The 24698-nt window shown below is 52.9% G+C and overlaps 2 protein-coding genes across 4 annotated transcripts; one reads left to right on the top strand and one right to left on the bottom strand.

The window, feature by feature from the left end:
* Positions 1-6782: 6782 nt before the first annotated feature.
* Positions 6783-20158, top strand: LOC309883045 (endothelin receptor type B-like). 2 transcript variants are annotated; one of them, XM_082770703.1, is made up of 8 exons: positions 6783-7136; positions 9910-10432; positions 12307-12419; positions 12906-13110; positions 13796-13945; positions 14610-14743; positions 15324-15432; positions 16197-20158. In XM_082770703.1, the coding sequence occupies exons 1-8, from the start codon at positions 7078-7080 to the stop codon at positions 16344-16346; spliced, it is 1443 nt and encodes a 480-aa protein (XP_082626829.1). In that variant the 5' UTR covers positions 6783-7077; the 3' UTR covers positions 16347-20158. The 2 variants fall into 2 exon arrangements, with proteins under 2 accessions (XP_082626829.1, XP_082626830.1); XM_082770704.1 differs by having other exon boundaries at positions 6785-7063.
* A 1153-nt stretch (positions 20159-21311) lies between these two features.
* Positions 21312-23760, bottom strand: LOC309882952 (DNA-directed RNA polymerases I and III subunit RPAC2-like). Of its 2 annotated transcripts, none has more exons than XM_082770494.1 (5): positions 23710-23760; positions 23523-23620; positions 23027-23103; positions 22033-22115; positions 21312-21484 (listed from the first exon to the last, which is right to left on the bottom strand). In XM_082770494.1, exons 1-5 carry the CDS (start codon positions 23746-23748, stop codon positions 21440-21442), a joined length of 342 nt encoding a protein of 113 aa, XP_082626620.1. In that variant the 5' UTR covers positions 23749-23760; the 3' UTR covers positions 21312-21439. The 2 variants fall into 2 exon arrangements, with proteins under 2 accessions (XP_082626620.1, XP_082626619.1); XM_082770493.1 differs by having other exon boundaries at positions 21312-21487.
* Between the last annotated feature and the right edge of the window lie 938 nt (positions 23761-24698).

Raw genomic sequence — 24698 nt, forward strand, 5'->3', positions numbered from 1 at the left:
TGCAGGAAGATTTGCCTCTCATGTCCCTAGGGAAGCATACCCCTAAAGGATTTGTTCCTGCAGGTCCCCAGCAGGCTCCTCTCCTTAACATTTCACCTCTTCGAATTCCTGCCTGTCTCTGAGCTTTGCTGTGCAAGTCCCCAAGGAGATCCAGTGCACTGACACCTGCAGGTGTGCCCTGTCCTCCCAGAACTACTGCACATTGCTTCCTACAGCACACTGCTGGAATTTGGGATAACACAGACTCGCATTCCAGGAGATACCAGCTTGGACAAGGGAAAAAGCAAATAGCTATTCCCCCAGCTGATTACACTGACTAATTGCAGGCAGTCTTAAAATGATATTGACTGAATTATATTACTTCCTAGTGGCAAGATAACTCTTCATCATATTTGTTTTGGAGTGGAGCATAGGGGAAGATGAGGACAGGACAGAGAGGAGGGGAAGGGCAGGATCTGTGGGAGTGGATGAGGAGACAGCCATGGCACTGTGACAGGCAGGGAGGAAAAGGAAGGGGAAGACGAGACAAAATGAAGGAGCAGATGACAAGGTGGCCCTTGGGGCAGATTCCTCTTGCTTCCTTAAGGGGAGATCGAGGAGAACCAACTTTAATGCAGTTTCTCCCCATTGAGACAGGTTTTTCCTATACACACAGTGTCCACCTCCCCATCATTGCTCATGCAGGCAGGCCACCATCCCATATGGCACCACAGTGGCAAGCAGCTCCCCAAAAACCATAGAACCAAAGGGATACCCCATGGCAGTGCATCATCAGCTGTTGCTTGTCAAGCAGGAGCTAGCTCCAACCAAAAGCCCAGATCACTGGGTAACAAGGCAAGCCCTGAAGTCAAATCAACCCACAAACAGGAGTGCAGCAGAGAGGAACCCTCTTACAGCTGGTCTGAAATAGGGCTTCTGGGCTAGGGCTGCAGGTGGAGGTCTCAGGTGAGGCTGTTCAGAGCCATTAAGGCCAATTAGTGCCCTCAATCACCTCCAGCCCAGGCCTGAATGTACATCAGGGTACAGAGCTGCTTTTGCTTGGCAGGATGGACATGGGTGTCTGTGTGTCCATATGTCAGGGGCTGTAAGTTGAACCTCTGATGATTCTTCCAGATGTTCCTCAGCTCTATGACCATATCCATATGATCTGTGTGACATACGATTGCACAAACACACAGAAGCACAAAGAAAAAAAAAAAAAAAAAAAAAAGTATAAAAAAAGAGCACAGTTTGGGGACAGTTCCAAACTTAATTACCTGCAGGCTAAATCCAGCGATTCCGGCTCAGAGTGGAAGTGATTATTTTTATTTACCAGCACTTTAAGGACTGCAGTTCCAGTGGCTTTGACTAGAAAGCCATCAACATAGATCCTCATTTCCAAAGCTAAGGAAGGAGGCACATCCTAATCTGTGCCTCTCTCTAGACAACAGAGGAGAGCTGATCACACCAGTAAGGGGATTTCCTGCTGTAGCGCAGCACAATGGGACTGGGGTTTTCCTTGGTTTATCAGCTTTAAAACATTCAAAGTTAGCTCCCAGGCAAAGCTGTGCATTGAGATGCCTAACTCTGAGACGAGCAGGAGGCTGCAGGCCAAAGGCTGGCAGCAAATTCCAGCTGAGCTCAGAGCTCTGGAGAACTGCTTCCCAGGAGTATCTCAAACTGGGAATGCTGGACCTCAAGTTACCGGCCAGAGATGGTCCCAGGGGGCACAAGCAGCCTGAAACTTGATTGCCATTCATTTAATCTTGGATTGACCTCTTCCATCACAGTAGGACACTTTTAGTTATGCTTATTCACAAGACCTTTTCTATGATGTAAGAAATTCATGCTTCTTAGGTTCTACCTATTAGCCCTTTCTATTGTGAATGTCAAATATTGTGATATTCGAGTACCACAAGGACAGGAATAGGTCAGGAAAGAGCAAAGGCTGTCAAGGTAGATGGCCACCAGCTGATCCAAAGCCTATGATAAGAGGAACTAAGGGATGCAAGAGGATGAGCACTGGACAAATCAAAGGGCTGATTCAGGTGCTTGAGAAAGCTATGTTCAGGGTAAAAATGTGGTTTTTCCACAGTGTAGCTTCTTGCATAAAAAACAAACTGGAGAAACCACAGAAGTTTAGTTGCAGACATCCATTTTTACAGTGCATCCTTCCAGCAACTCACTAAGTTAAAAGCGAAAGCTACATGTTTTTTCTTGTGGTGTGATTAAACCGTGGTATTTCATTTCACCACAGACCCATCGTTCTTCTCAATGACAATGACTGAAGCATCAGCAGGAGACACTGATGGGCAGATGGCAGTCTTCAGCAAGGTCTCATCCAGATGCTCTCTCAAGGACTTGACAGCGCATCTGATTTCCAAATGAAACTTTAGCTCCAGGCTGCACATCAATCATCCAGGCTTAAACGTAGAGCGAAGACAAAGTATCTGTCTTCATCCCTTCTAACATGTCAGCAAGGACTCGGTGTATTTCTGAGCCATGGTTCCCCTGAGCTTGCCATGCATGGGACTAGCCAGCTTTGCCAAGCCACCTTCAGTGCTGAATGCACAGGAACAAGTTAAGGACAATAGTAGCAGAAAGCAAAATTAATTATACTTGATGTGTTGTTTTTAAAATGGAAGGGCAGTTTGTGCCAGACATGAAGCTGTTGTTTGCCTGCACGATGCTGAATGGTTCAGAAGTAGTTTCTTCACTCTGATCGTTCAAGTGACCCTTAACATCAGCCCTGAATTATGTTTCGGGGACAGCAGTTGACTGTACAAGAAGATTGCTATTTTCCTGGGGGTCTCCAAAGGGGGCTGGAGCCGCCCTTTGTCTCCAGCAGAACAGAAAGTCCCATTCATCCCCCTGTCACATGCCAAAACATGACCATCCCAGAATAGGGCTGCAGGATGCCTCCCCCATGGGGTGAAGAGAGAGGTGCTGTGCAGACTCGTGTGTGCTGGGAAGAGAGCCAAGGAAGGGCTGCAGCCCTCCAAACAGTTTCCAAAAGGTTGCAGGAGGGGGTGACCGATGTGCAGTGACTCCTGCCCTAGGCTGAGATGAGCTGTTGGGGGTGCCTGGGGAGCATAAGTGTGCAGGGGAACAGATTCTCTTGGGGACTGGGGAGAGGTCACCTCAAAAGCACCCCAACCCAGGCCTGTCTGTGTCAGGGACATCCACCAGGGTGTAGAAAGAGTTCACCAAGGTCCAGAGTCAGGCAAGCTGGAGACATCTGTGAGCATTGCTGACCAAGGCAGGAGGTACCAGATGAATGCCTCTGGCATGGGCTGTACCCATCCAACACAGACCACTAGCTGCCTTTTCCCTACACTTCCAACCCCAGAGGTGCATGGGGGCTACCTGGGAGAAGGAACATTGCTGGGGAGAAAAAAGCTAAGCTGAGATAGGCAATGAAGCAGGAGAAAAGAAAGCAAAATGATGCAGTCCAATCACTACGTGGCAATGTCAGCACAGAGGGTGAAAAGCAGGATCTACCCCCTACAACAGCATAAAGTGGTTTTAAATAAAGCATTCAACTTAAAAACAAAGGGTGAGCAAGCAAAAATAGATCCCTCAACACCTGTGCATCACCTCTGTTGCTTCTTGTACCTGAGCAAAGTAGTGGTGGGAATGTGTCATCTCCATCTGCAGAGCAGGCATGTGCCAAGGCATGAGAAAACACGGAGAGGCAGTAGTGACAGGCCTTCCAACTTGGGATGCTTCATAGGCTGAAGAGAGGAGAGTCTAAATGGAAGTTTTGTTCCCCTCTCTACTGAGCAGGAGTCATCTCTAATAAACAAGGGTTAGCACTAAATAAAGACATTAACTTTTCTGTGGATTATCCACAGCTCTGATTCATCAAAGCTGCAAGGAATCGTGGAGACAATTAAGCGGAGAAACACGATAATTTGCTTCCACACCAAGAAGAAAGTTCCCAAACAACCAATGTAGATTATCTATACCCTATTTACAAATCTTGACCACTGAGAAAAGCTAGGCTGGTCAAATTCTCATTGGCTTCTTTGGCCAAATCTCGAGATGAAAGGGAGTTTCTTTCCAAGTCCAATCCATTCTTGTGCCTTGGTCCACTCAGGAAAAGGCTGTAACAGCACATAAATGCAAAAATATTTTATTATAAACTGCTAAAGCTTTCCCACAAGTAGCAGAGCCCCCGCACAAATTCAGTCATGATATCCATGAAAAGGGATAGCCACAAATTTGAATGCTATTGGAGTCACTTAGAAGTAAAGGCAAATGTAGCATCTTCCATCATATTGCTTGGCAAATGCCAACAGTAATGCCAGCAAGTTTTCTCTGCTGAGAGTTGTCCAAGTTGTCATGGTCTGATTCTCTTTTCCTCTTGAAATTACAGGTCCTTTAGAATCACAGAATGGCTCAGGTTGGAAGGGACTTTAAAGATCATCTAACTCCAACCCCCCTGTCACAGGCAGTGGTGCCACACATTAGATCTGGTTGGCCAAGACCCATCCAGACTTCAGGAATTTGTCCCTCATCAATTTGGTTCTTCTTCAACACTAAGCTATTTTGTTACTTTCTCAGTTCCTGAAGGAGACTTGAACAATCTCACTTAATCTAGTTTAAAGTCTATGATTCATGCCAAGACCACATAAATCACGTATATATCTTTATTAAAAATAAAATGGAAAGAATAATTAATTAATCTTTTTTTTAAAAAGAAGAAAATAAACCAGACCAGAAATAATCATCATAACCACAATCTGGTCTCTAGTGTGGGAATGGACAAGATTTGAAAGCATGTACTTATGCCAGATGTAGGTCTAGGAAACTAAATGCTACTCCAGGGTCTTAGGAAGTCACGAACACCCCTTGGACAAATGAAGTTTGGGCAGCACTGGGGGAAGAAGGCATGCCATCAGAACAGTCGGGCTCTTTTTAGCTGAGGGAGCAACTGAGAGAGACATTTATAGCCATGAGAAGCAGAAAAAGAGGTCGCTAGAACAGAGGAACACTGGCAGGAGAAAAGCATCCACATATTTTAATCCTGTGTGTTAATCTGTCCATTGATTGTGTTACTGCAAGAGAAGAGTGGTCTCACGATTTCTTGCAAAATCCACAGAAGGACCTTCAACTATTTTGTGTCCTCAGAGTACTAAATGGTTAAAGATGTATGAAAACATGTTTTAAGATGCAACAGCTGAAGACCAACAACGACTAGTGGGGCTGAAAGGAGCTGGAGTCCAACCACTTCCAGTAGCAAGCAACAATTTGCTCCCAACCAGAAGGCAGGACCCAGGAGGGTGTTGTGCAGGAACCTGCTCAGACTCAAAAGTCACAAAGTCACAAAAAGAAGCAGAGTAGAAGGGAATTAACATTTTATTTGCCATTTTCAATGCTGGGCACACTTAACTGGCTATTACATTTGAAGACTATGGTAATGGAAAGGTAATGGAAAACGTAGCAAGAAAAGAGAGTAGAAAAGATCATAGCTTGAAGATAAAACAATATTCAAACAACATGATGCAACTGGACAATGTTCAGAAATGGGCAACAAGGATGGGCAAGGCTGAGGGATGGCTTCCTAGGAGAGAGCTAGGTTGTTCCTCCCTGGGGTAGAACTTGGGCTTCCCTCTCCTGACCTGTCAGAGGTTGCTGCCTGCCCTTCCCCAGCCTGCTCCTGTCCCTCTGGATGGCAGCATGGCCCTCTGGTGTACCACAACCATCATCTCCTTCTACCTGAGATGCATTCAGCCTGGGAAGGAGCCCAAACCCATTCTTTCTGTCCTTGTTTTGGGCACTAAAAGGGCAAAGAGATTCCTACACCTAAGTGAAGTTGCTTTGATTTTGCCAAGACACCTTCCTGAGCCATCGAGGACACTTAAACAAGGTGATTTGTCTTTTTTTTTTTTTTCTTCTATTTTTTAGTAAAACAACCTGCCACATACCAAACAACCCCACAGTTCTGAGCAAAGCCAGCTTCAGAGCATGGTGAGGAAAGAAAGTCTTCCCCAAGCAGCTGAGCCAAGGAGGTCAGGAAAGGCTTTGTGCACAAGCTGTGCAGCAGCACAGGTTGTCTGCAGGCTCACAGGGGCTGGAGGAGGACAGGAGAAGTCCCACGGATGAGCTGCTTGTGATCTGTTCACAGGCAGGTGGAAATCAGAGGGAAGTCTTTGATCCAGAACCGTGTTCAGAGACAGGACCGGACAAATGGCTTGTGGGGGAGGCTGGTGGGACCCCATGGCAGCACTGACGTGTTGGCCATGAAGAGCTCTGCCCTGCATCTTGAGCAACTGGATGAGGCTCCTCAGGCAGCTCAGGATGCTCAGAAACAGCAAAAATCAGAAGGGCTGGCATGTGAAAAAGCACCTCCTGGCAGATGGCACTGCGGTCTGAAACCTGTTCTCAGCCTGCTTCGTCCAGACCAAGGCTCAGGGAGGGAGCAGTGGGGTCTGCCACCTCCAGCTCCTCACTGGGGACTTCTTGTCCCCCGTCTGCTCAGCCAGCAGGGAAACATCATCACATCCCCTTGAGCTGCCCGTGCTCCCGAAAGCCCCTTCAGAAGCTCCATGCAGAGCAGCTGGCTTTCGAAAAGGCTTCGATGCCTCCCCAAATCCTTTCCCCAGAGGTGTTTGGGGCCGCAGGTCCCTCTGCCAAGGCGCAGCCCCTCAGAGCTGTCACAGCATTGTGCCGTGCAGGCACGCTGCCTGCGGTCAGCAGCCATCCCCCAGCTCCCTCCCTCCGCCTGGAGCTCTGTTTGGTTGTTATTTTCATCCCTCCACGGGGCTGCCCGTGTTTCTCCCGCTTCGCCCTCCTCCTCCATCCCTGTCCTGCTCTTCACTTATTGGTCACAGCGGCTGCGTTCGGGGGGAGCCCTGTGATCTTCTATATAACCAAGTCCTCTGTTTGGAGAGACCTCAGCAAGTCACGAGAGGGAAGAAACTTCCCCCCCACCCCCCTGAAGCACCAGCCCACAACGCAAAAGCAAACTGCAGGATCTACAGCGCTGCCGTCCTCCTGGGACCTGCAGGACATGGCAAGGGGCCGTGAGAGGGAGAGAAACTGATCCCGAGAGCACCCAAAGCTCGTGGCCTGGAGGAAGGTAACCTAACGCTGATGAAAAGCTTTGCTGTGCCGTGCACTGATTTGCAAACAAAACGATTTCCTGCAGCTGGGTGAGTTTTCACACGTTTCTTGGTGGGACCCGAGCAAGGTCTAACAGGTGGTGCAGGGGCTGGAGAAGACATCCACCCGGCACGCCTCTGGGCAAAAATCAGCCAGTTTTGGGACCATGGTGGGTCCAGGTCAGGGAAGCAGCTGGGGATGTGGTGCTCATATCTGCCTCTCCCCCCCCTCTTCCCACCCATTGCACTTTTGCTGCAAGAGATGTTTATTTGCAGAAAAGAAGAGCCTCAGCTGGGCAGGTGGGATGGGGATGTCGGGCGCAGAGTCACCTCCCTGGAGGATCAGAAACACAAGGATTTGGGATCAAGTGATGCTGACTTTGGTTTCACATCTGCTGGGCACCCAGCAAGCCTCTTGGCCCTTTTGTGCCTCAGTTTCCCCCGCAAATGAGAAAGAGTTGTGTTTGCAAGCACGCTGAGATGAGGGAGGGGAGAGGCAACTCGGAGGACAAGAAGTCTGTGGGCTGTTGAGCAGGAGAAAACAATGCTCCCCTTTTACTAAATTGTTGTATATTAAGGCAAGAAGGGGGAGAAGCCCTTTTCTTTTTTTTTCACTGTGGAAGGGATGGGCAGGATCCAGTGAGCCATGTCCTGTGATCCTTACTCACATGAGCTCTCCTGCCAAATACCCGGGGGCTGAACAGCACCAGGCGGAGCAGAGAGGAGCAGCCCGCTGCTGCAGAGGGCACAGGACACAAGAGCTTCCCAAGGACGCTCTGGTACCTACACAGGTGCTGAGGTAAATATCAGGAAGATGGTGCTGGAGAAGCTTCTCCAGCCACAAGGTCCCAGGCTGGGCAATTGGGACTTAATGGATGTACTGGGACCTTCCTAGCCACCACCACGGAGCGAGGTTCTCCTCACAGCATTTTACAGGTGATAAGCTGGCACCCCAAGGTCCCTGCCTCAGGACATCAGCTCTGCCCACGCAGGATGGGCAGGAGGGGCTGAGGGTTCCCCAGCTTTTGGATTATTTTGTGCTTAGGAGCAACAGGACACACCTGCAGGCATCCCTTGGGATTGGGATACCCACATAAACTGGGTGCTTATAGGACAGGTGAGGGTCCTGTAAGATGTTCCCCACCATCATGTGAAGACACTTCTAAACGCTCTTGAAGGCATTGAAAACTTGCTTCTTTTTTTTTTTTCCCTCAGCCAGAGGCAGGCAAATAACTTTGTAGAGGCTGTCCTGGCTCACACCAATGTGGCTTATCTGCCAGATAAGTTTGCAAAGCTGCTTTAGCCTGCGGAGATGAAAGGTACGGTGAACACACAAGATTGCTGTGCACCAGGCATGAATATTTTAGCACAGGGAAGCATGCTGATGGTGAGCTGAAAAGAAAAGCGATGGGATCTTTAACTTTCCTGTGGTGAAACCATATCTGAGGTGCCATCACAACACAGGGGTTCAAACTAGAAAGAAAACATCTTCAAAATTTGGCTGCTTTAACAGAACTGAAAGCTAACCTGTCTAGTTGGTGAGGTCTGAACTGTGGCTGAAGGGATTTGGTTATTTTATTGCCTATGTTTGATGTGTAACTGAGAATAATTTGCAAGTTTCCTCCCGACACTGCCTGTTTACAGTGGCACGCACTAAGGACCTGGCCGAAGGACGTAAGGGGGTCGGCGAGAACCGAGCCTGATTTAGATTTTCTGGCAGGAGCAGTGGGGTGAAACCGAGAAAAGGGTAGGTCAGGTTAGGCTGGTTCCTTGGGAAAGAGGCCAACTTCACGTTGATCACGCTTGGAGACTTCCAAACAAGCAGAAAGCTGCACGTGCTCCTACAGAGCCTGGGGGGAAGCCCTAAAAGGTTCCCATTTTCAGTCCAGGCATAGCAACTTTTCCTCCCTTCGAAGCTGCAGTTTTGTAGCTTGAGCAATGTGCTCTTCACCCACTTCTAACGGCAGAGCCAAGATCTGCCCAGGTGGCACAGCTTGGCAGGGTGCTGGCACCTTCCCCTCCCTCCCTGGGCTCATTTCCCACCAGTGGCCATATCTGGATCATCCAGAAGCCCCTTCCCCAAAACCACATCGTGCCAGGACAGTGCTACAGCGTCCTCAGCTGTCTCATCAGCCACTCGTGGCCACAGAGCTGCCACTGGGCCAGTCCTGCCTGAGAGCATTGCCTGAGATTTGCAAAGCAGAGCCTGCTCGGGTGATATTTATTAGCAGTGCTCCAGCTTTGGTCAGCTTGAGAGACCTTTTACTGCGCTCAGCAGCCAACGCCACAGCCAACACAGAGAGATTAATGTCCCCCGGTATGGAGCTGAACAGCATGGTGGATTTGGAAAGGAAGCAGTTCAATTAACAGCGATAAGGATGGGGAAGGAGGGGCCACTCTACTAGCACATAAATCCGAATAAGATGTCAGGTATCAATACAGCATTTCTGGAAAAACCCTCGTGGCATTTTCCCAGCACGTTTCCCAGCAAGACCGCGCTGAGGGTTGTCTCTTTGTGCTGAGCGATGCCGCATAGGCTCTGCTGACGTTTGCACTGCTCCGGTTTTCCCATGGCACAAACTGGAAGAAAAGCTCCCCTGGTTCCATGGACCCAGAGATGGGGTTTGCAGAATTACCCCGATGCGTTGGTGGGGCAGGTGCCTCAAAACTGCTGCTTGTGCTCCACTGGCTGCAGGTGACCGGAGCACAGGCCACCACCGCCTGCTTGCAGCCAGAAGAAACCCTCTCCAGCACCTTCTCGAGCACTACCAGACCCCCTTCTCCTCTAACCCATTTTCCCCCTTGTCCCTTTCTCCACCCACAGATCCAGACCCAAGCAAAGACGCCCCATGAGCATCCCAAGGGCTCCCAGGGCCAGCTTTGCCTCTCAGTCCTCCATGGCGAGCATCCCAACTCCCATCACTCTCGCCATTCTCCTGACCTGCCTCTTCTCCGGGGCATGCAGCCAGACCCCGGGGGTTTTCCCGGAGAGCACCGTCCCCTTCGAGGTGCTCAGCCAGGAGCAGGCGTACAGCCTGCTCCAGCCAAGCCTGCTGCAGGACACCAGGCTGCCCAACCGCTCCGAGAGCCTCCCCCGGAGCAGCGGCTCCGAGCCACCCCTGCTGCCCGTGTGCATGAAGCCCGCGGATATCAGGCACATCTTCAAGTACATCAACACCATCGTGTCCTGCACCATCTTCATAGTGGGGATCATCGGCAACTCCACGCTCCTCCGGATCATTTACAAGAACAAGTGCATGAGGAATGGGCCCAACGTCCTCATCGCTAGCCTGGCGCTCGGAGACCTCCTCTACATCCTCATTGCTCTGCCCATCAACGTGTACAAGGTAGGTTTCGTGCGGCAGGAACAGCGTTTGCTCCCACCTGCCTCAGTGCCCTGGGGAATAGCTATCTTCCGCTCTTTATTTCAGGCTCCAGTTTGGGCAGGAAAGGGGGAGGGAGATCCTGCTCTCCAAAGGAAAAGGAAAACATGAGCTGACGCAGTATGTTCCTGGGAAAGCAGAGGTGTTCCCACCTACTGCTGTGTTTTCCACACACACACCCATCCAGATCTTTTAAATCTCATTTAACATGTCAAGAAAAGAGCCACTTGCAGTCTCCTGACATTACAACCCAAAGTTTATTTCAGTCGAGCAAAACCCGCTGTTCTCGTGCGCTAGGCACACCACTCCCAGCACAGCTCACAAACCAGCCTCAGGCAAACATCTGCTTTATTCCAGCTAAGCAGAAAGACTCACCCAGGAACAAGGAACAGGGCTGTCCTACAAAACAGGGGGCTTCTTTCAGACATTGCTCCCCATGCTAGAGGGAAGAGATGTGACGAAGAAGCGGAGGAACCCGAGCTCTGCCCACTGCAGCGGGGTAGAGAGGGGTGGGCAGAGGTGGCTGTGGGGCTCAGACCCCAGTTAGGAGCAGCAGTCGTGTGGCGTGAGATGTGCTGGGGCTTGTGTGGCTCCTTCTCGCCCACCACATTAGATTTTGGTGGGCCGGGTCTTGAAGGGATGCCATGGGGTGAAGGACGTGGATCTCAGCTTGATTTATATAACTGGCTTTACACAACAGATACGTTGGATATAGAGCTGTTATATAGCTGATTTATTCAACAGGACCAGCAGTAGAGATGTCTAACGGCCCTCCCTTTTGGGATCTGTTTGCCATATTTCATAAGCCTGTGCTATAGGAAGGTCCTGTGCTTCATAAAAAAAAAGGTGTGGGACCAGATGCAGGCTTCAGGAATGACCCCCCTGAGGAAGGTGTCACAGGCTGAATACCCAGCCCTGCATCCAAGACAGGCAAGAACCGGGGGGCACAGCTCTTCATGCTCATGGCTTATACCAAAGGCCTCACCTATGGGATGGTTCATGTTAATGCAAGCTCTTGGCTTGGAGACACAGCCAGCCATCTCTCAGAGCTCCCTTTCTGCTGTCTCCGATGCATATTGTCCCCAGTGATGCCCTCTGCTTGCCCCAGCTGGGTTTCAGGCCATGAGTAGCTTCAAAGGGAAAACCAGATCAAAAACTGCCAGAGGTGAGAAAAGCTGGGAGCAGGAGTGAAGAAGGCTGTTGGCATTGGTGGTAGATTGGGGCTGAGGTGAGGGAAGGAACCCTCTTCAAATTCACGTGTAAGCAAACCTTGCTTCTTGCCTTGCCCAGATTTGTTCAGGGTGTTCTGACATACAGGGGATACCCGATTGCTTGCTGAAATCAACCGTTGCTTTCCTTTGGTCTCAAGCAACCAAACATCATTAGTTTCAAATAATGCTGCACGAAAGTTTGGAGGAGGGTTTGCGCAAAGGCATGGCAGAAGGGCAGAGCACAGTGAGGACGTGAGCCTACATGGCTCTGAAACAAGCTGTCCTTGCTGGACTTTGGCTGCTCAGAGCACGACACCCTCCAAAAGTGACCCAAAGCCCATTGTGGCTTTTCGGATTCCAGTCCACCCAAAAACACCCAGGGCGTGGGTTCAGGACCTGTTGCCTGGACGATCCCTCCACATAGGTGTCAACCACGAGCCCCTGGGGAAAGGAGTGGTTCCCAGCATGACGCAAAGCACCGGGAGCACACACCGCACAGCCCCGGTGGAGGTAACCTCAGAGTGCTTTCAGCTGCTCCTTGTGGGCTTCTTGCACCTTGTGGGCAACCACCTGCCATTACGGGAAGCCAGAGGCACTTTCCCTGTTAATCCTGTGGTTCTTCTCCAGCTCCTGGCCAAGGACTGGCCTTTCGGCGTGCAGGTGTGCAAGCTGGTCCCCTTCATCCAGAAGGCGTCGGTGGGCATCACGGTGCTCAGCCTTTGTGCTCTCAGCATCGACAGGTGAGAAACAACTCCCACAGATGCCTTGCCCATCCTGGCCCATATTTAACCACAGCATAGCCCCCTCTGTTGTCACCGATGGGTTGGTTCTGGGCCAAATTCAGAGAAGGGAATAGGGTGTTGTCACATGGGGCTGAAATCCATCAGGAACTGACTCCTCCCTGTGGGGATGAAGTGTAAATCCTGCTGGAAAAGCTTGAGAGGAGGAGCACAACATGTGAGAAGAGCTGCCAGGGTGGTGGGGAAGGGTGGCACCCCTCCCACCGGGAGGTGGCCAGATATTGGCCAAGGAGCGCTGCCCTCACACTCCTCCCCTGAGCCCCTGCTCCTGATCCTCCCCATTCCACAGAAGGAGAAAGCTCAGGGGTGGTGGAGGAAGGGGCAAGGGAAAGGGGACAACTCTAATACACACCTTCCAGGCCCCTTTCCTGTTGGTGGCTCTTCTCACTCCTCTCTGCTCCTGTTGTGTCCCCACGCGTTGAGCAGGTACCGAGCAGTGGCCTCCTGGAGTCGGATCCAGGGGATAGGGATCCCCATGTGGAAGGCAGTGGAGGTGACGCTGATCTGGGCAGTGGCCATCGTGCTGGCAGTCCCCGAAGCCATAGCCTTTGACATGGTAGAGCTCAACTACTGGGACCGAGACCTGTGGGTGTGCATGCTTGCCTCCGAGCAGAAATCCAGCTTCATGATGGTACGTACGCTGCCCCATCCCGGCTGCAGCATGAGGAAGGCATGGGCAAACGGGGCATCCTCCCTCCTCGATGAGAGGTTGGATGCTTCTGCAGATGGTTTCCAGGCATCGGGGTGAATTTGGGGAGAGCAGCATTAGGCAAAGCACAGAAGACTCAGAAAGTACTAACGGGGTAGAGTTGCTTTGAGCGTGGGGCCAGAAAACAGGCAGAAGGTCCTTAAAAGCTGTGTTGTGTCCTCATTGCCCACACCAGGTCATGACCCATCTCAGGAAACCTCAGCAAGATGCTAGGCTGTCACAACAGGCCAAGGAGCATCTCCACAACCAGGCTGCATAAGTAGCCATTAGCACAGGGGCAGCTAAGGGTGAGCAAGGGGATGAAGACACTTACAAAGCATCAGAACTTACCCTCCCAACCCTATATCTGCCAAAACATGCTCCTTGAAACTGGTTCTTGTACAAGAGTGCTAGACCAGCAGCCAGATGTAAAACAGGCTTCACTTCTTTGGGTTGAACATGAACCAGCCTCAGGGCAAGATTACCCCAGGTGTACTTAGCCTGGGGCAGTTACACTTTCACCCATCTGAGGTGTCGGAGTGAGCTGATGGGGGCAGCATCAGTGTCAGGGACCGATGCCCCATTACCCCCTTCTCCCCGTTTTTGTTCCTCTCTGCTTTGCATGCAGTTCTATCGTGACGTGAAGGACTGGTGGCTTTTCGGCTTCTATTTCTGCCTGCCCCTGGTATGCACTGGCATCTTCTACACACTCATGTCGTGCGAAATGTTGAGCAAGAGAAACGGCATGAGAATCGCTCTGAACGACCACATGAAACGGGTAAGAAAGCCAGGAGGGCAGAAACCCCAATATTTCCCAAAATGAGAGGTAGTGTTGTAGAAAAGGAGAACAATCCCAGCTTCCTGTAGAGGACACATATGAGCTAACGTAGCTTCACAGTGGTCAATGACTTCTTGACCCATCAATGCATGGATTCAACCAGGAAAAGCGGCCCTCAGCTCCAGTCTCCCACCTCAGTGCCAACACAAGCCACCAGCACCGTGGCCGTGGGCCAGCTTGCTTTTCAATGTCTATGGCCATTTATTTCTGGCCTTGCTGTAGCTTCCCATTCCCTCCCATGCTTTTCTGAGGAGCTGGTTGTCACAATAACCTAGCGTGAAGAGTGGACAGATGAGGGTCCATGCTCCAGGGACTAGCAAAGCGACCAGGAGTGATGGTAGGATGGGGTGAAGGAGACCCTATCCTGATCTATCTCGTGCTACTGGTTACCTTACTGCTTTCTGCAGCCTGGATCTCATGAGTCGTCCTCCTGAAGCAGGAGCTGGGAGTGTGCTTTGGACTCAGAGGGGTGCCCAGCCCTGCTCGGGTTGTAGAAGTAACTCGAAGGGCCCTTGCTCAGCACGGGGAGATGGTGCTTGGCCCCGGCCGCTCTCCAGTGCTCAGCCAGAGCATCCCTTCTCCCCTGCCCACCTTCTCCTCGCAGCGCCGGGAGGTGGCCAAGACCGTGTTCTGCCTGGTGGTGATCTTCGCGCTCTGCTGGCTGCCGCTCCACCTCAGCCGCATCCTCAAGAAGACCATCTACGACCAGACGGACCCCAACAGATGCGAACTGCTCAGGTAGGGGACCCAGACAATGTTCCGCTGGGCTCATTGCAGGCTGGTGGAGCTGCCTTCCGAAAAACTTTCAGGCCGCTTTTCTGGATGGCATCGCCCCCCCAGAAAGGCACAGAGAAAGGAGGTGAGGGGCCTCAGGAAAAGAGGAAATTCAATTCTGAAACGTCTCTGTAAAGCCTATGGGTTAAAGAGGTCTCCTGGGCAGAGAAATGTTCTCAGCAGGGCCAAAAGGACTGTAGCACACTTTCTGCTACATGGCAGGTGCCCATCTTCCCCTCTCCTCCCTGCCCATCACCCCGAATCCAGCTCAGGACAGACCCTGCTACTGTGCTTGAATGTGGGAGCATCAAGGCCACCGGGGGAAATCAGATCTCCTGCTCTTAGGTTCCTCAGGAAATGCTCCTCGCAGGAAAAATTGTTGTGCCACTGCTGAATCCCAGGAGGGACGGTTTTGTGCTCTTCTGTCTGGTATCTGTCACCGGTCCCCCCATGGAAGCAGGTTCCCAGGCCAGGTAGCTTGGAAACCCTCCTTCAGGGGTCCCCTCGGCGAGCTCCCAGCCCCTTCTCTCCCCTCTTGTCTCAGTTTCCTCCTCGTGATGGATTATTTTGGGATCAACATGGCCTCCCTCAACTCCTGCATCAACCCCGTGGCTCTCTACTTCGTCAGCCGAAAATTCAAGAACTGCTTCCAGGTAGGGCTGGCTCCTGGAGCCCCTGGCTGTGCTCATTTTGGCTGCAATTTCATGCACGGTGCGTGCCCAGACACCGGTCCCAAGGCCACCAGCTCCCCCAGACCAGGCACTCCCATCACCATGGGCTTCTGGGCGTCCTAGATGGGGAGAAAGGCAGGCATCAGGCACATGCTGGGGCTGCCAGCAGCTCACAGCATTCCCTTTTTTCCTCATTGTATTTTTCCTCCCAAATTTTCACCCTGCTGGGTGCCTCTCTTCCCAGCTCCAAGCACGCTAGAGCTTCCTACCCTCTTCTGGTGGGGCTTTTGCCAGTGCAAGACCAGAGAAGACTGCTATTCTGGGTCAGAAACATCCCCACATGCCTTTAAACCAAGACTGGGGCTGCTCTAAACTTTTGAGCCCAAATTGCTCGGAGAAAAATCTCAGGAGGGGAGGCTGGGGAAAGGAAGGGGATGGGATGGGAATCACCTCCCAGTGGCTGTGGCAAGGGGCTGAGCCCAGGCAAGCATCAGCCCTATTTGCTGATGAGAAAGCACAGCTGCAAAAGGTGCACAGTGTTTTCCTGTCTTCACTTCCAAGGCTCACCAGCCCTGTCTCGACACACCTGAGCTGCAGGAGAGCCGCGCTCACCGTGCCTGTGACTCCCAGCCCGGCACCGTGCGGGTTGACCCCCAACATCACTGGGAACTTTCCCACATTTCCTCCTCTTTTACCCCATAATCCACACGTGTAACCTCTGTCTCCCCCTGCTTGTCTCCCCACAGTCCTGCCTGTGCTGCTGGTGCCAGAGACCCGCTCTGAGCATCACGCCGACGGATGAGAAGGGCTCCGTGGGCAAGTGGAAAGCCAACGGGCAGGAGCTTGGCTTGGACCGGAGCAGCTCCCGCTTGAGCAACAAGTACAGCTCTTCCTAAAGCTCCCCACGAGGCACAGCGGAGAAGGCACTGTGAAAAGACAGCAGGACACCTCCATTTCTCTCGCACAGCCATCTCCTGGCTGGGCTTGAGTTGTTTTTGCCTCCGCCTCGTAACCCACCTGGCAGGAGCTGCAGCATTTCACTGATGCCTGGGACTAGCTCTGAACACTGCCTCTGAGCTCTGCTTGTCCTTCCTCCCGTCCAAATCGCCTCTGCAGGAGGAGAGGAAGAATGGGATCCAGCCCCTTGTAGGATTTTTCAGTTCCCTGCGGAACAGCCGAGTGACTTAGAGCCATTCGTCTTGGGTAGCAACATGGGGTGGGGAGATGGGTGCGAAAAGGGAAGGAAAGTTGAGATGCTGCCATCTGGAGATGGATGTGGGATGGGGAGGAGAGGGCAAGGCACCTGAGTGACAAATTTCCAGCTGAAAAGGCCAAAAAGACATCTCTTATGATCTCCCTCTGCTGCTGGAACAGTTTGTCCCAGGGCAGAGAGCCAGGATAAGACCCAGGCACACATAGGCCTCGTAGACCATCAGTGGCCTGAAATCTCCCCGCCTGCAGCCACGGCACGGAGGGATGGGCAGCAACCCAGCTTTGTGATGTGACCAACCTCACCTGGGACTCCTCCTAAAGGACTCCTCCTCTTTCCCTTTTCCTGGGAAATCTGCTCCAGGTTCTCAGGAGGTGACTGCATGCATGCGACAGCACAGCTTAGGAGAGCAGTTGTCCTAGGCAGGAACCAGCAGCAGCATCCAGCCACACCAAACCATCTGCCCCAGCTTCCCCCTCCCCAATTCCTCGACCCCACCACGTCCTGGACACAGCACTGTGACACCACAGCTCAGATCCTCACCCTCAGGGTCAAGCTAAGATGCAAAAGGCAACGGGGAAGGGGCAGTCTCAGCTGAAAGAGCTGCTGGAGCTGACCGACACACGGCAAAGAGCCTTACAAATTTACTACTCAAAATGATTAATCCCCAAGTGCTTTTTCCTGCATGACTTCCTAAAAATCATGCTTGTACCTCTTGCCAAAACTTCAAGAAAACCTACATGAGGAAGCTTTAGTTGCCAAGGTTTTGATGATGTCCCTGTTGTTTTTTTCTTCTTTTACCTCTTTCTCCTCTCCTCTTTTCCCTTTTCACCTTATCATGGAAAAAAGGGAGAAAGGAAAAAGGGAGAAGAGAAAAGACCTGCAAATAAAGCAGAACATTTTTGAGGTGATGGTGCTTGTTTTTTGTTGTTTTTTTTTTTTTTTTTTTTTTTTGTAGCTTTGCTTACACTGAAATGCAAATTTTTACAAACAGATCGTATTTTTGAAAGACGAATGGGTTTCAGTGGAAACCAAAAAACTGAGGGTTATCTAGACCAGCATGTTTTCCATAACCTTACCTCCCCACTGGAGGAGATTTGTCTGTATCCATTTCACAGCACTGCTGCTGTGTGCCAGAGCTGGACAAGTGGAAGTTGATGCAGAAATGGTTTAGACTGAAGTGTTCTAACACAGGTATCTTAGCAGAAGGATTTTTTTAAACGACTGTGCTTATTAAAAAAATACCTAAATTCTGCATGTTTCTATATTTGTCCACATTTACAGGCGAAGGGATTCTGTGGCCTCAAAAGAGCACCCCACACCACTCCAAGGATGTAGCAATGGGTAAGCCAGCGGCACACCAAGCCTTGTTCCAATTCTGCTCTATCCTAAATTGTGGCAGATGCAGCTCTGGCCAGCCCAGCCTCTCAGCAGTCTCCTGCCAGGACAGGGCTGGCCCCGACCCACCAGGGCCTGTCCTGCTGGCTTGCAAGCAGCTGCCACGGGGTGATTTGCTTCAGGTCAACACCTCCGGCGCTGCATCTCGTTGGTGCTCCCTGAAACTCCTTCACTCGCCTGGATTTAGCCAGCTCAGGAGGTGCCAAGGCAGACGTGCAGTGCTGGTGGCTGGAAGGGAGGGTGGGAAGAGGCAGGTGGGACGCAACGAGGAGGCCCATGGAAGTGTCAAATGGCTTGTCAGGGAAAGAGGTCCCGTAAAAAGCAGTAATGAGGATACAGGCTGGCAAACCGGGCTACAACCTTCCTCCCACTCACCTGGAACGGCTGGTGCCTCGGTCACAGGTTGAGCCAAAAGCTTTTTCAGGGTCCCCGTTACATCGCATGGGCCTGGAATGGTTGGAAGTCCTGGCTGGTGGGAGCCCCAGAGGTGAGCAACCCCGCATAAGCCCAGGACTTGCTGGGGGCTGATTTGGGCCAGTGCCTCCATAGCCGGGATGGCCTGGAGGAGGCTGGCAGCTCCGGAGAGCAGACGATGCTGGGGGTCAGATTTGGAGACGGAAATCTGGAGAAGTGTCAGGCTAAGCTGGTAAGTCTGGGTTTCGGCAGGTACCTCAGGGACAGCTGCTGCACTGCCTCTGAGCAGGGCCAGCTGCAGCTCCAAAGCAGAGCCAGTTAAATGTTAGGTCAGTCCCAAGTGGTGAGATTCAACATTATCGTGCTCTGTTTCAGCAAACGGTCCCAAAGTGTCAGAGCAAAGCATTCAGGAGTCCTTTTCCATCCAGGACAGCCCCAGTTATGTCAGCCTGGCCTCCTCCTGCTCTATCCAAACCAGCGATCAGCAGCCAGGCCGTTTGGTGCCTGCCAGGAGCTGGGCAAGGGTTGTTCTGTCTCCTGCTTGCTTGCATGTGAGCTAGCAGATGTAAATGCACAGCTCCCGTTCATTTCAGTGAAGACTGAAGCATTTGAACAGCGCCCCAGCAGTGACTTTTGGTAATGCCACAAGGAGCAGAGTCCTAAACATTCAAGATCCTCTCCTAAGGACAGCCAGGACCTGCTGATGCTCACAAGACAGACAGCAACTACAGGAACACGGGGGAATCCTCTTACCTTATTAACCTCCTGGGCCCCACATGGCTAACATCTCTTTTTATGCTCCAAGAGCAGATTTAATCATTCCCGCATTAGCAGCTATGCTCAGATCAACATTTTCACCTTAAATGCTTCAAAACCAGTCTCAGAGCTGCACACAATTAATATTGCAACAAGCAGGCTGCCCTGTGCTCCTCCCAGCTCTGGACATTGCTGGCACTTGCTGTGTGTCTGCCTAACAGGGACTTCTGTCTCCTTCACTTCCCCCTTGTGTTCTCCTCCCAGGTGCCTCCTGTTATAACCAACATCACAAAATTTGTGAGAGGGGAGGGAAGAGAAGAGAGTTATCAGCTGGAAACAATATCCTTTTAGAGCTCTTCTGTTGTGTTGGCATTCTCATGGCACCTTCCCAGCCCTCAGGGGTCTCTGTTAGGGTACAATAAGCCCAGGATCAGCTCAAAAAGAAAGCAATGAACGTCAGAAAAGGGGTGCACATGCAGCCTCATTTTATCTGCTCATGGAAGTGTAAAGGCAAAGACAGCTCCCTGCTGCCAGCTCCTGGCCTTCGAGACCTTTTTGAAGGGTTGTCCTCCGTGACACCTGGGCTGAGAGGTCACAGCACCGAGCACAGGTGGATCTGGTTTACCCAAACCTCCTCCCCGACCCCGCCAGGCCAGGAGGATGAGCCAAAAGCAGCAGGGCCACCGCAGACACTTGCTGGAGATGTGGGGGCCTTTCGACAGGGGCAAGGTGAACCCATCACCAAGCAGGGAGGTGAAGGAGCCTTATTACCGAGTGTAGGGTTCAGCTAGCCTCAGGACCCAATGCCTGCCAACACAACCCCACTGCCAGCCCGGCAGAAAGCAGGTCTGTCAGTTTGTATTTGAGAGAACAGTTTTCTGGAGAAAACCTGACATTTTACATCCTCTGCGTGTTAATAAAACATGCTGGCGTTTGAAAAGGAGAGGCTCCGGGTGTTTCTTATTAAGCAGCAGGGGGTCTGCAAAGTCTGCTAAATACTTAATTGGGTGCCAGCAGGTTCCTTTGGTAGCGGCAGACCTCCGCGGGAGAGACAGAGGTGTCCCCCTGGGCAGGGCACAGTGGGAAGGTTCACAGGCCTGCACCCCAGCACGGAGCAGAAAAGCTCCTGTTATTTCATGCCACATTAGGCTGGATGAAAGGCTCTCCCCCCTCGGCTGGCTGCCAGCGGATCCAAACGAGGCCAGGGCTCCAGCTCTGCACTCTTCAGACCCGCTCACGAGGAGCAGTCTTGGCTTGCAGCTGCCTGCATTCCTCAGAGGTTTAAAGAGGAGAAAGCGTTGTGGTTTTTTTTTTTTTTTTTTAATTATCTCACCCCCAAATGAGCAGAGGAACCATTTTATAGTCATCTGCTAACAAACGAAGACTGGCTGTGTTACTGAACGCCTCCAGAGGAGGGCAATGAAGTGGGTAAGGCAGGCAGGTCCTGTGAGGAGAGGCTGAGGGCACCTGGGATGTCTCGTCTGGAGAAAAGGAGGCTGAGAGGTGACCTCGTGTCTCTCTGCAAATTCCTGAGGAGGGGAAATGGAGCAGGAGGTGCCGGTCTCTTCCCCCTGGTCAGCAGTGATAGAGCACAAGGGAACAGCACAAAGCTGCCCCAGGGGAGGCTCGGAGTGGGCATTAGGAAAAATTTCTTCACTGTGAAGGTGGCCAAACGCTGGAACAGGCTGCCTGGCGAGGTGTTTGATGGCCTACGGCTGTCAGTGTTGAAGAAGGACTTGGATAACGTCCTCCTCAATACACTTTAACTGCTGTTCAGCCCTGAGGTGGTCAGGCAGTTGGACCCTACCTTTTAGGTCCCTTCCGAGTGACCCAACTCTTCTAATTCTCACCTGTTGGAGTCAGGAGCCCCCAGTAAGAGGAAGATTTCGATCAGGAGAGGGTGCTGCCTCTCAGAGCCTGGCTGTGCACAGCACTCTGCTCCCCGTGGACGTTGGGGCAGCCTAGTTCTGTCACCTGACCATCCCCAGCAGAAACCAGCAACATTTGGAGAGGGGAAGACATGAAGAGCGAAAGAGCTGCCTTCTAGCTAGCGTTCACACAGCAACAACTCCGCACGTCAAACTTTATATGATTTATTATTAGAGAAAATACAGATTTGCAGCAAAGTAGTCATAAAAAAAGCACCTCCTGACACAAGGAATTGGACACACAGACATTACACACATCCATGGGGACTTCCAGCCCCGATTGCTACTGCATCTCTTCCTCCTTCTGGGCTCTGTATTCCTTCATGCTCTTCTGTGAACAAGAACAAAGGATAAAGGTTAACAGCACGCATCTGAGCAATTCACACACCTCTGCCCCCACCCCACTCTGTGCTGTGACTTCTCTGCCCAGCCTCTGGGAAGGCTGCGGGACCCAAAATGCTCTGACAGAGCTCCAGGTGCTTTCAGAAGCGACTGAGCCCTGCCCCTGTGCCCAGCTGCAGAAGCGCACCCTACAGAGAAGCTGTGCAGACGCTGGCATCATCCTGCTGGAGACCCTGAGGCTGCCCCTTTCCTTGGAGCAGACAATCCAGCACGCTGGGTCTCCTCACCAGCCCACAGCTCCACCTCTCAGCCTCTCTCGTGCTAAAACACACGCGGCAGAGGCAGCACTCAGAGCTGTGCAGCCCACAGACTTGGAAACCCACAGCCAAACCAAGGTCAGGCAGAAAATGTCTGAAAAAAATACATTTTTTGTGTGTGTCAAAAGCGCCTACGACACAGTTCTCAGCCCCCTCCTTTCCCCTGTGAGACCAAGAGGCAGAAAACGCTCCCCAGCTCTTCAGGCAACAATCTCACCTCAAAGGTGTTGAGCACATGCTGGCAAACTCCCATCAGGTCAGTCAGCCCCTTCCGGAACGGCTCAACAGCAGGGAGGGACCCTTGAGGAAAGGAGATGCATTAGTGAAAGGGGGGGGTGGCTGAGGACCTCTCCCTCATCACTGCAAGGCAGTGCAGCTCTCAGAGTCCCTGTGACGGGGAGAGGCTCTCACACAGCACCCAGAAACGTGCCCGCACCCTCCTGCCTCGCAGCCCAGCCCAGCAGCCTGAGACCTGACCTCAGAGGGGTGGTCCGGGCCATGCAGGAGCAGCAGACACTTACACTTCAGTCAGTCCCATGAGGAAGAGGTGGTTTTGGTGAGGCTAGACTAAGCAGGAATTATTTTTTAAGAAATTAAAGAGTCAGCAAGCGCAGACTGACTACTTTGCTTCCAGGAACTGGCTTCTACGGATCTGATGCTCAAGGGAACAGCCCCGTGGGGAAGGAATGAAACAACAGCACCCCTCCAGGCAGGGGGCACAGGTGCTGGGTTGGGGTGCTGGGAGCAATGAGCGAGTGCCAGACGCTCAGAGTTGTCAGTGCTACCTACTACCAGGGGACAAAGTCCTCTTTGAGAGGCAAGCCAGTGGGACAGCACAGGCAGGGGAAGCTTTTCAAGAGAGCCTCGTCCCACAGCTGGCAGGGAGAGGGAGGAAGGAGCTATCCTGCTGCAGCCAGGTATGTCAGCCCCATTTCCAAACCCCACGCTGATTTACAGATGATCAGCCCTGCCAGGGAGCAGCAGATCTGTTTCATCCTTTTGTTGCCGTTCAGGACCTGCTGCCAGCCAACCCAGACACCTGGGCCATGGGTTCCTCAGGCCTCGGCTGGCAGGATGCTGCAGATGGCTAGCAGAGAAACGAGAGGAAAGAGCTGTTCTTTGTTAGAACAACCCAGGGCTGAAACCTGACCCGAGCAGGGGGGATTTCCCCCAGAAGAAGCCCAGACACAAAGGGAACCCGGTGTCTGTACCTCTGGTCTGGATGCGGAAGTTGATCTTGCTTTCTGAGGGGTGGGTGATGCAGTAGCCACAGAACTGCACGTCGGGGCTGCAGGAGGAGAGAGAAGAGAGCAGTGAGGGCCAGGCCTGCCCACAGCACAGCTCAGGGAAGTCAGAAGCTTGGGCCAGCCAGACCCACTGGGGCTCATGGAGTTGACAGAACCGGGGTCTCACAGGAGGGGTACACTGAAGGGGAGCAGCCTGCGTGACTTTATTCGTGTTCTCCACCTCGCTGCAGCTTTGCAAAGGAAAAATACGCCCAGGCACCAGCCTCGCACCACCAGTCCAGTGGCGGGCCAGAGGGGTTAAAACACCTCTGACATATCAGACATTAAACTTCTCCCACAGCTAACCACGGAGGAGCAGAGAGGGGCAGCCGGTACCCAAGGGGCAGCGAGCTGGGGGCCGTAAACAAGGCAGCGCCACCCCCAGAGCCCCCTCAGCGCCCCCTCAGCGCCCCCCACTCACTTCTTCATCACCATGTACCGCAGGGAGTTGCCCAGCGTGTGGTCCTCGTCGTGCAGCACGAAGGTGACGCAGCTCCCGTCCGTCCCATCCGCCTGCACCTGCCGCAAACGAGGAAAAAAAAGGGGATTTGAGGCCCGGAGGGGGATAGGGGGGGGTTCCGCGGAGCCCCCGCCGCGCCGCCCCTCACCATCTCCAGCGCCGCCTTCCTCTCGCCCTCCTCCGCCATGCTGCGCCGCCGGACTACAACTCCCAGCATGCCCCGCGCTGGGTTTGGGGGAGCCTTCCGGGATGCTAACCCATGGTGGGACTACAACTCCCAGCGTGCCCCGCGCGGAAGGAGGGCTTAGCGGGGACGACGCCGCCCGCGGAACTACAACTCCCAGCGGGCACCGCGCCGCAGGCCGGAAGCGCGTCGTGGCGGGGCGGAGGAGCCGGGCGGGCGGTGAGCGGCGGGGCCGTGAGGGGCCGGGGGGCGCGGGGGGGGCTCCCGTGCCGTGAGGGGGGTTATTTTTGCTTTTTTTGAGGAAAATTCATGCGCTCCCTGCCTGGCAGGCGCTGTCTCACGGGGCTGGAGGGGCCTGCAGCGGCTGCTGCTCGCGCCTGTGGTGATAACCGCAGTTACCGAGGGTTTAATCGCTGCCCGCCCGCTCAGCTCTGTGGTGGTTTTTTTTGTTGTTTTCCCCCCGGCTCCTTCAGGCGGAGGCAGCGGCTCCTGCAGGACGCCCCCAGGCTTTTTCAGACCACGTTGGCCCCGTTTGCAGGTGGGTGGCTCCGGCCCCGCGTTGCAGGCCTGTGGTGCTGCGGCCCTGGGGGGCTGAGGGGGGCCCTGGGGGGCTGAGCGGGGCCTGGGGGGCTGAGGGGAGCTCCCTGAGGCAGCAAAATGTTTTGGGACCTGCCACTGCTGTGCCTGCTGTCACACAGGCAGCGTGTGGCTGATGCAGCAGGTCAAGGCTGGCTCAAAGTGATGGATGCGCCAGCTTGGCCCACCTGAGGTGGGATTTTGGGGAGCTCCGGGTTGGGGGCAGCCCCTCTGGGAGCAGCTCTCTGTGCCCAGGCGGCCCTAAAGCCCTCTGGGCGAGCTGCGAGCCAACAGGCAGGGAGGAAATGCTGTGGTCAGGCGTGTGAGAGGCTGGCAAATGGCTGGGCGCTCTGCTCTGCTCGTCATATGATGTGCTG

The sequence above is a fragment of the Aythya marila genome (genome assembly GCF_965140915.1).
Source record: "Aythya marila genome assembly, chromosome: 13".
Lineage (NCBI taxonomy): Eukaryota > Metazoa > Chordata > Aves > Anseriformes > Anatidae > Aythya > Aythya marila.